The sequence below is a fragment of the Polyodon spathula genome, chromosome 9, assembly GCF_017654505.1.
Source record: "Polyodon spathula isolate WHYD16114869_AA chromosome 9, ASM1765450v1, whole genome shotgun sequence".
Classification (NCBI taxonomy): domain Eukaryota; kingdom Metazoa; phylum Chordata; class Actinopteri; order Acipenseriformes; family Polyodontidae; genus Polyodon; species Polyodon spathula.
In genome coordinates this window covers 43,014,755-43,026,288 of record NC_054542.1, presented here as the reverse complement: position 1 = coordinate 43,026,288, position 11,534 = coordinate 43,014,755, and the positions used below count along the sequence as shown (strand labels likewise).

Here is an 11,534-nt window from a genome sequence, read left to right as displayed (position 1 = left end):
CCTCCACTTGGTGGCTCTGATTACCAAGAAGTAGCATGGCTACTGCTGTACAGTCCAAGTGTGCTTGGCTGTACAGCCACCGAGTGACGATTCCGCCCCTTCTCCATAGACGCGCGCAGTCACTGGTTACAGCAGCGGGAGCAAACATGCTGTATTTGGAAGTACACTCGCTAACAGACCTTTCACACTTTCTTTCAATCGAACCAGATAAACAATTGACATAGAACCACACTACCTCCAGGGGCGGCTTCTGGGAACCCGTGCTGTGATATTGGAATTACAAAGCGCCAGTAACAGCAGTGGAGTTTGTGGGGGTGCCTGGATAAGAAGTTTGCTGCTCTGCGATTTTTTTGTTTTGTGTTTTTCGTTTTGTGCACTGGAATAAGACTTGGTTGTTCTGCAACCACCCCAGGGAGGTGTTTTTTTTTTCTTCTCGAAATGGATTCGGGACGGTTGTTGTTAACTGTAGTTTTTGCTGTTATCATTGGTTTCAGTTTGGAAAGCGCGCCGAACTGTGATGAAGTTCGAAAAGTTTTCCAGCTCTTGCAGATAGGACCTGTAAAGTCGTTGCCAGAAATCCCCAGAGCAGGTAAATATATAGATTTAAAAGTAATACACATTTATGAAATGTCAGTGCTGTACACCATTCTACAACTACAAGATAACGTGATTTTCTAGCCTAGAAATACTTTCAAGTATTTTACAAGCGTAATAAATTGTTCACATTAAGAAACTAGCCTCAGGCTTACCGGCTGTCTGTTTAGACATAATTTGGCATGCGATCTGTATGTCTTTTTTTTAATTGACATTTTCCCCCGACCTATTTAGCAATCAGACCGGTTACCATGCACCCATATTTTGCTGGTTTGCAGTATTGCACAACTGAGCTGTCAAAACTGGAAGTCGGTCAGCTATCCACTGTTTAAAATACCTTTGACGGCTTTTCTACAGTACAGCACAGTGCAGGTAAACGTTCTAACAACAGACGGTGCACATGCAGAACTATTTGAGCTGCAGAACGTGTAGAAAGAGAATGTACAGTAGAACTGTAGATTTATTTTTGGGTTTGAGGACAGGGCTGCGTTGCATTCAGTATTTGGTTTTAACGTTTTCATATGAACAGGGAAGTCAAGTTGTTTTTTCTTTTTACATATACAATATGAAAATGCGTTTCTTTTCTCGTGTATATTCTACAATACATGATTAAATAATGTATGTGGGTCAATAGCGCAATGTCTGACGCTTTGGGTTTAAATTGATGAAGTATTTTATTTATATAATTTGATGCAAGAGAGCTCCTAAAATATTTTGCATCAGAATAATGAACCACCCACAGCACTCTAAGGTCACCCTCACCCCATTTCCATGAAAAACATTCATGTATAGCTTTAACGTTGATTTAATATGGGCAAGTAGGTAAATGTCCTTATCTAAAAATGGACCATACCATTTACAGAGAGTTGTCATTTTTACCTTGGTCATATCAGTTTTGGAATCACATAATTGTATTGTTCCCCACAGTAATGCCCGAAGTACTCTACAGATGCTATTCTGTAGTTCAAAAATACTATGGACAGTGACACGTTTTTGCAAAGTTAACACTGATGTAGCAGCCACTCTGGAAAGACACATACCATACACAACCTTTTAGACCTGCTTTAACATTTTGATGACCTTTTTATTTGTCTTTTCTGTTTCACGCCATTCTCATCAATAAAGTAGCATCACTAAAGCAGCAGAAAACTTGGAGGGCACCATGTTGATTTTACATGACATTGGTGGTGATTTTGCCATTAAAAGCTGCCAGCCATGTGTAGAATAGAATTGTTGCCAATTAATTGGCTGCACGTATTGCTGGGACTAATGCCAAGTGCGAAACGACACTAACACGAGAAGTTACTAGGATTTAGGAGACAGCAGTTTGTATCTGTAGTGTTGTCTTTGAAACATTTGCATATCTCAAATATAAGCATAAAAAGAATAAAAAATAATTACATATTTCCAACTGAAGACCAGAAGAATGACACTGGTACAGCACAGACATCATTAGGCTGTAATAAAAAATAGGTTAGTTTGTTGTAAGCTGTGCCAGTCATCATTTTAACCTCTACCCAGATATTTTTCTGTGCATTTTACAGTATGTGCATTTTTTGATAACGAAGAACCCATTCAGACAGTTTCTCCCATGTACAGTTTTCAGTACATAAATCAGCAAAGCAATGTAAAACACGATTATGATGTCGCAAGAAGTGAGCTAGTGGCAATGCTATCAATTCTATTCTAAACACTGGTTACATGAATCGATAGCACAGAATTATCTGCTGATCCCCTGTGCCCATAGCTTACCTGACACATAACGCTACTAACCCATGAACACCCCCAATGGCAGCCAGACTGCCAACCCAGCAGGATTTTGTACTCATTTTTAAAGGAATTGCAATAGCTTACTGTTTTAAAAAATTATTGGTTGTTTTCTGATCCCTGTCATTGTGAACTATATATCATGTTGCCAGTGCATTGACTGCCTATAAATTAACTGAGCCATAGCCATTTCTGAATTTAAAAGAAACAGTTCCATTAACACCAGGGCTTGCAATTCCCATATGCAGTCAGTAGCACAAGTAACACTGGGAAATAAAATATCTCATCAGGCATCTTCATTTATTGAGATTTTAATACAATTGGGCATACTTTCCAGCAAGTGCCAAGAATGACCTTCGCTGTGTGGTTGTGCGAATTCCAGCAATGTTGTTGATATTACTTTAACATTATCATTTTTGCCTAGAAACACTAAGATGCCAAAACTTGCAAACGGAACAGCTCGATTTCACTGTGATGAGCTTAATTGTGCATAGCCTTTGTTTAAATTAATCATTTTTAAATTCCTGATGAAATTACTACTCAAATGAGTTTAGTCTGTCTCTGTACAGCAGAATCCTGTCTCAGTCAAATAATGTCGCATTCTATAGATGAAGTTCTTTATTTTAAATATGATCAATTGCAATATACATTCTCATTACTGTAATATGCTTTGATGTTGTACAGATTATTACAGATTCATTTACACATTCAAGATTTTGCTTACTTCTCTTTGGGCTGGTTTTCACTGACTAATTGTTGGCTACTTTTACCTAACATTAACATTAGATATCCCAAGATTGGTGCTAATCGATGTGTATGAAACTAGCCATTTGAGATGCTTTGAAATGTAGGATACATGGTCTGTAATGTTGCTGTATAGTCAAAAATTTTGAGTAATGGTATTTAATACAATTCAATCGAGAGGTTCAGTTTCAGCTTGCCTTTCTGCTGTTGCAGTACATATCCTCAGCGTACATGTGGTACATGGTTTGACATATGAAGAGTGTAATTCTGAGTTAGTAGCAAGCAGTTTTTGACAGGTGTTACTGGGTTGGGTGTTAATCTTTTTCAGGACTATGGGAACTGCCAGTTGTTGAAGTTTGTTCATGAACTACAAAAAGCTGCACAGGCTTGATGCAATGCAATGTATATGCAGAGGCTTTGGGATATAAATGTGTCTGAACATGTACTATGAACAACAGAATCAACGATGAGGGCTTGATCATTTTAAACAGTCCTATTCCCTCGAACCCTTTCATGAATGGCACCTCATATGGGGACGGATTAAAAAAAAAAAAATAAAACCTCATGGAACATATGGAAGATGCAAATGCATGATAGCCTCATGAAGTACTGTGTTTTGTTGCATGATGACCTCATATAAGGGATGCTATTTTTTTCCCATACAAGCAATGGAAAATAAAAATTACAAAAATGTCAATGAAAAATGTGTATGCCCAGTACTTCAAATGTTTTTTTCCAGCCATTTTTACATTTCATGCATGAAATAGTTAATATCTTTGCTACTGAATACCAAACTTCATGCAACATTATTTTCATGTTGTACTGTATGTGGGCATGATATAGAAAGATATATTATAAGTATAAAGCAGTAGTCTGAATGGAGCTCTGACTCGCAGTCCCACAGCACGTTTTTACAGATGACAAGCACTCCTGTCCTGTGTCAGTTTCCCCAGCGCCGCTGTGTTTGATTTGGCCCTGACTAAAGGTAAATGTCAACTTCAGTATTATTTTATTTAGAAACATTTCAGAAGATCAAAGAATGATGGTTTGCAACACCAACATGTTAAACTTACAATTACATCTGTAGAATATTAGTGCTGGGCCATGTGTTTGTGTGATGAGGCAGCAGCCGATGGCACACCCCTTCTAGAACGTCAGTAGCCAATCAGAGTGCTCCATCAAATCACACAGTTGCATAATATTCTTTAATTTGGTATACAAATTGGGCATTTAGGTTGTATGGAAGGAAGCAAACACTTGGAGGAAGTGGCTTGTTTCAGGCACAGAGCATGACAGCAATAGGATCCAATTAATTGCTTAAGTTATTTTCTCTAACTGCAGGGGGATGCACATCATTTTGGTTATTTGTTCTTGGATCAAAAGTAATTCTTTAACATTTAAGTAAAATCTAATTAACTCAAACATCTAAAATGCAAAAAGTGAGATAAACCACACATTTCTTTTAAATCTTTGTTCATAATTTAAAAACTGAAACCAAAAAAAGAAAGTCAAGACGAGTCTTTGAAAAGCACATTAACTGTAACTGATAACTGATAATGTGATAGTGAAGGATTTGTATTATATGGAACAATAATGAAAGGAAGCTTTTGATTAGTCTGAATCAAGGCTCTGCCAACTAAAAGTTACTAGAGATGAACCTAAAATAAAACCTAGCCAGCTTTTATGTTTTTTCAATAGACCTAGCCACATTGCCAAAAAGAATGATCTTATGCAGTAATGTGTGCCTCATTAAGAACACCTATACTACAGGGGAAGGTAAAGGAAGCATGAGCCAGTCATTATAACTCAAAATAATCCAGTCAGAAGAGTACAAGTGACCAAGGACAGAAGACGATTAATAGTCTAAAAATACTTCATTACAGTGCACTGTGAGAAATGGTTTTCCAAAGTTTCCAAGGACTAAAAAGATCTCTGTCCAGACGTCTGACTGGTGTGAAAGTACATGGTTGTTTGGCTGGGATGAACGCATTGCTTTGTACTCAGGAAATATTACCCGGGCAACTGGGAAAAATGTCACACTCAAATTCTGTTCATCCGTAGTACGACGTCTTACACAACATAATAATGAAACATCAAGTAAAGCAAATTTTAGTAAAACAAATACAAATAAAAAGCTGTATTATGGTACTCAAATCTAACAACAGTGAGGCCTTATGACATTGGACAAACTATAGTCTGAAACAAATATTTTATTTAACAATTTAATATGAAAGAAATAAACATTTATTTATTTGGTTTGTGTAGCAACTTTGTTTTTTTTTTTTTTTTTTACAAGGAATCCAAAATGGAAACTCTTTATCATGAAAACATCTGCAATTTAATTTAAACCTTCCATGTAATTATGTGTTTATTTTTGCTGGGCTGAGACGAGACCACACTATAAATATAGCTGAGATATGGGCTTTGTTTGACCACTCTTCCTGTAAGCAGATGCCAGATGAACCACACACCAAGGGAATCTCACACAGCATCTGCTTTCTTCCTTGTTACCTATGTTGCATGGTCTTCTAAACAATGCAAATTAATAATAATAAAAAAAAAATTAACAAATCTGCATTTGTTGTTCCGCATCCAGGAATTTTTTGGGGTGAATACATTATTTTCAAACTTACTAAGGAATTGTTTTTGTAGTACATGCAGACAACTAGGCACATAACTATATTGTTGAGGTATAATTATTGAGTCAGAGTATGTCAGAGCAAACACATTCCTGATAGTTTTTTTTAAATCCTTCCTCCCATGTTGGCATACATTTTGGATGATGTTTACTTACACCATTCTCTACAGTTAATTTGGCGCTATTATTTCCATCAGTAGTAAGCTGTAATAGTGCAGTGGCAATTCATTCTTTCATATTAACTGTACTAGAAGTTAAATGTTACATATTCTGAATAACTTGAATAGTGCAGCATACACTGTATATAAGAACCCAAACTCATATTGGGTTGGTTTTATTCCTCCCCACTTCTTATTTTTATGTTTCTTTAAATTCAGTTTCCCTATAACAAAAGCGGAGTCTCATTTCAGAGACCAGTTGTATACTATGGAGGATAATTTGTGCCTAAATAAATAAATACATAAAAAACAAAATGAAAACATAAAAAAGCTAAATAAATATATAGACATAAATAAATAAAAATCGAAATAAATAAAAACATAAATAAATTTAAAAAAACGAAATAAATAAAAATCGAAATACATTGGCTATTTATTTATTTTGTTTTTCATTTTGGCATAATCTTTTCGCTCTAGTATTTCTCATTAGCATCAATCACACTGGAAGGGCGGGACAGTGCCGTTGGAGCATTCGATTGTCTGCTAGCTGGTCTCCCAGGTTTGAGTTAGCGTAGAATCGAGAAGCAGCAGTAATGATATTCTCAAAAATGGCTAAACCAATTCCACAACTTCTAAAAGAAGCTGCAGGCTACTTGAAATGGGAACCCAGTGGAAGTATGTCTTCCAAGTCCTGCTCCTGTTTCCAGCAATAGTCCATCATCCTTAACTCATTGAGATCAAATTTAAGTGAAAGTGGGGCTGGCTTAGCTGCCTAGACCTCAATTCAAGGGCAGCCTTGGGACCCTGAGGAAGAGCGGCTCTAGTTTCTCTGTGGGCAGATATAAGTGTTCAGGAAGGTCTGGATTGATCTTTATTATATTAACATAAAGAAAAAAACGTGGAAAATAAAACAATTCTAAAATTATTTACAAAAATATAGTCAAACAAAATACTGTACAGCTGTACCATGCATACAACTGCAGCTCTCGATGTGCTCTTGCAGCTTTTTTTTTTTTTTTAAGCACCCAAGCAAAAAACAACTCTAGAAAAAAACAATAACTATCCTTAAACATGATATCTTTGGTAAATTATATTTTTAAAACCTTCTTTTTTCCTCTTCAACAGAAGCAACTGAAATATAACCAGTAAAATGTGTGGATTATGAAGAAATATCGAAATACATTTACAAAATATAGCGATACCCGATACAGTTGTACCGTTGGTCTGTTAATTTTTGGACACCATTTGTTTGAAAAGTATATTTCTTTTTGCGAATCCTAAATCCTAATGCTAACATGTACAGTTCAGCTTTTTTGAGTTGTACTCATAGGCATACAGTTTACTGTTTATAATTTGACTTGAGTTACACATATTCGCTCAACCACACATTTAGGCCTGCAATGGTTGTTTTTATCAGATTGTGATTTCATAGATGTATAAACTGCACAATCAACACCATGTGGATAAATTGCTACAGCTGTTTGTTTATTTGTATTTGTATTTATTTATTTTTAATTATCCTCCATAGTATACAGTTGGGAAGAATATTAAAATATTAAATTGGAGTTCAAAGTTTGTGGCCACGAGGAAGGGTGTTTTAAAATGTGAGATGATGGATAATGTCAAGATTGACACTATACTGTGTTATAAATGGATACCTTCAAAGCACCCTCAGCCTTTATTATTGATCTGCTGTAATAAAAAAAAAAGAAAGGAGAATATAAAAAGATAATGTAACCATCTTTGACGTTTAGTTTCAGGACCCTGGACAGAACTTTTAGGGGATAGAATAATAATAATGTCTTTATATAGTGCGTTTTATAGTGGTCTACCATCAGAAAGCACTTTATAGAGGTAGGCTGTGAACTGTGCATTATATCAGAGTCATTAACAATAGGACATTGATTTAACATCTCATCTGCAGGATGGAGCACAAGGAAGTTAAGTGACTTGATCAGGGTCACACAGTGAGTCAGTCAGTGGCAGAGGTGGGATTTGAACCAGTGACCTTCTGGTTACAAGCGTTACTGCCTCCAGTAGGATATACTCTACAGTACTTGGTTGGCAAATATTGGGGAATTCATTATTAATTCATCGTTAAAATCTGTTCACCTTGGTAGAGTTGAGTACAATCATCATAGACTTTAGTCCCATTCAACACCAACGTGCACAACATCTTGTTTTTAGAAAATAACATATAACCGTCCAGTTACAGTAGTACTAACAAGAAAATATGCTTTAATCTGTTAGTGTTTTTAATTATGACAGATGTCTGCCAGATTTTACAACCAAGTGTCTTTACATTGGTAAAGACTTCTAGTCGAAGCAGTTGTCAAAGATCTTTACTAGTTAAGCATGCTCATTATGGCAGGTTTTCAAATCTGCTGCACCTACTACTGCTAACCCTGTATCTCATTTCCATTTCAGCTGGAAACTTAATATTTTAAGTATTGTGAAAACTCCTCCGGCAAAATCTATGATAAAGGCCTAAGACATTCACTTCATACTTGGTACACAGCTTTACTCAGCGATTCCCTAGGTCACATGAACCCTTTCGTGACAGTGATTATAATTTTTACTCAGTGATTCCCTAGGTCAAATGAACCCTTTCGTGACAGTGATTATAATTTTTACTCAGTGATTCCCTAGGTCAAATGAACCCTTCCGTAACAGTTAACATATATATTTTTTGCAAATCTGTGTAAAATATTAGTCTGTCAGAAACCATTTTCGATAGTGACTTCATATTTACAGAGTTATATACTGCATACTAAATTCAAGAAGGCAGCGTGGTCCAGTGGTTAAAGTCCAGGGCTTGTAACTGTCACTGGTTCAAATCCCACCTCTGCCACTGACTGACTCACTGTGTGACCCCGAGCAAGTCACTTAACCTCCTTGTGCCCCGTCCTGCAGATGAGATGTTAAATCAATATCCTATTGTAAGTGATTCGATATAATGCACAGTTCACAGCCTACCTCTGTAAAGCACTTTGTGATAGTGGCCCACTATGAAAGGTGCTATATACAGATATTACTATTATTATAAATGTGACTATGACATTGACTGAATATGTGACTTGTCTTTACAAGGGGTATACTATGAATTTCAATACAGTTCTATTTGCTTTTCAGTACCCTTTGCCCATAAACATCATTGATACAGATCTTTTTAACATTTCCATTTTAGTTCATGTTTACAAACCAACTGGTCTGATATGACATACCTCTCAGATTACACTATCTCCCATGTGTAGTTTCTTCTAGTATGTCTACATACCTACATATATTTTCATGTTTAAAGTTATAAATGATTGTTCTATAACCTTAAAATAAGTTTAAAACATATCCAGAAATGTTTATTGTCGTGGTAAATAAAAAGTAGAACTCAAAACCGGGGAAGATAAGAATGATTGATATATCCTGCATATCACTGGTGAAAGGGAATACAGTGGAGGGTACCCTACATTTGTAATGTTTATACTGAATCCTCACTTTGACAAGCGAGGAGGCAGGATAATGTATATGCAATGTCACTTTGATTGTATTTATTGTTTTTTTTTTTAATTTTCTGTAATAAAATGTAAAGAAACGGCTCTGAACTTCTGCACAGCATATGAGAATATGGAATTAGCTGATAATTAGTGTATTCTGATAACATGGAACGTCTTAGAAAGGCAGAAATAATGCTGTGTTGTTTCTGATTAATGAAGTTACATTGATTATGTTTGTTCAAACGATGTCTTTGCTTGTCTTAAGGTTCAGATCTTCAGGTCTGCAGTTCTAAAAGCCTGACCTGCTGTACCAAGAAGATGGAGGAGAGATACCAAGTAGCTGCACGAAACGACATTCAACATTTACTCCAAACATCAAGCTCAAGTTTAAAGTTTTTAATTTCACGAAATGTAGCTGCATTTCAAGGTAAGCTTGGAGTCTTTTTTATGAGTAGGAATACTGATTTGTAAATAAATTGCATTATTTAAATCTCAACTTCTCAAGAGTAAGTAGCGGGTTTAGAAAAATATAGTGTTACACGTCACCTACATGTTGTTTACGTAACCTACATATAATTTTCCTTTTCATTGTTAACATCCTGACAACGTTTTACACTTATAACTAGTGCTGGGATGAACATTTTCCTGTTCGGATATTTGCTCAGAATTTACATATTCATTTGTTTTCAAAAGGTAATAAAAGCCATTATATTGCTCAGAACGCAAGCAGAGACAGCATAGCAGCAGGGGCAGGGGGGCTTGGCCCCTGTGTATGTGCGCCCTTATTTTATAACAAGACATTATAATATGTAACAAAATATACCAGGAGTAAAGAATACGTTGGCCTTCATCTTTTGGGGGACAGGTGTAAATTAATACCTTTACCATGTGTTCATAATCAAAGAGATGTTTTTTTTTTCCATATCAGATTTCATTATTACTGCATTTACACCTGCAAGTCGAGCAGATATAAAGAATATTATCAGTTGGAGCTCCCATGTTCACTTACATATTCTCTAACCCAGTGTTTGTCTCGAGACATCATATCTCTATGACAACCCCACTTCACAGTGGAAGCAAAGTTAATTAGAAAAGCTGGTATTTGTCCTCTGTTTAGAAATGATTACAAAATTCCTTTTCTGTTTAATGGTTAACAGGGGTCCTTTTTTGGCCTCTAACAAAATAAATGACAGTTGTTTTTACTAGTTAGCTACTATACAGCCTGACATCGTGTGCAAAGAAAACATGCACGAGTACACATTCTATCTGTATATTAAGGCCAAAGAAAAACGTGCACAAGTGAAAGATAATAATAATAATAATAATAATAATAATAATAATAATAATAATCCGCATCTGACCTCTCTGTTATCATTCCTGCAGCAATACTGACTTTGATTGACTGCTGCTGTATCTTCTTGTTCCCAAGGTAACGTCTGTGATGCAGTCAATGGGGGCTTTGCTTACAATGTGCCTCTATGTGGGCAGTAAACTAGATATAAATAAAAAGGGGTTTCCCTCTGCCATTCACACACATTAGGATTTCAAACCCTGTTACCTTGCGATAACATGACACTACAGTTTGAATAAACAGACGTGACGAGGGTTCCGTTGAGAGCAGAGTGATAGCAGTTGGTCGCCCATGATAAATGAATGATTCTTTTAGTCAGACTCACAGTGGAAGCAGCACATCATTTAGTTGTAATATTAAAAAACGCCTTTTACATTTCTGAGGTACAGAGACAGAAAACCTGTATTCTAAGACTTTCTCATTCATACTCATTTTTCACATTCAGTTTAATACATTGCTTTAGAGGCGCCGGTCCCCGGGGATACTTAGTATTTGTTCTAGTCTGGTGTTTGCATGAGATGCCCCACTCTTTTCTACATTGCTGACACTGGGATGCCTGGTAACAGTTTCAACACCTTGCAGATTTCCAGACAAAGTTGGCATGCACTAAAATACAACTTCATTGTGTCCACCAATCAAAATGTTTCTGCATCTTGTGACGCAGCCAGCAGTTTGAAAATAACTGTTTTTCGTTAAAGCATCCTTTTCAGCCTCTTTCTAGCATTCCTAATGTAATAATGACTGGGCAAGATAACAAGCATTTTGTTATCTGTAGTAGCATATTTTAGTGC

At 36.1% G+C, this 11,534-nt stretch overlaps 1 protein-coding gene across 1 annotated transcript in view; it reads left to right on the top strand.

The window, feature by feature from the left end:
• Positions 1 to 99: 99 nt before the first annotated feature.
• LOC121320911 (glypican-5-like) overlaps positions 100 to 11,534 on the top strand; it is a 199,705-nt gene continuing 188,270 nt past the window's right edge. The window contains exons 1-2 of the mRNA XM_041259690.1: positions 100 to 589; positions 9,658 to 9,819. Coding sequence (XP_041115624.1) covers positions 439 to 589; positions 9,658 to 9,819 — 313 coding nt within the window. The 5' untranslated portion in view covers positions 100 to 438. The remainder of the gene's footprint in view (positions 590 to 9,657; positions 9,820 to 11,534) is intronic.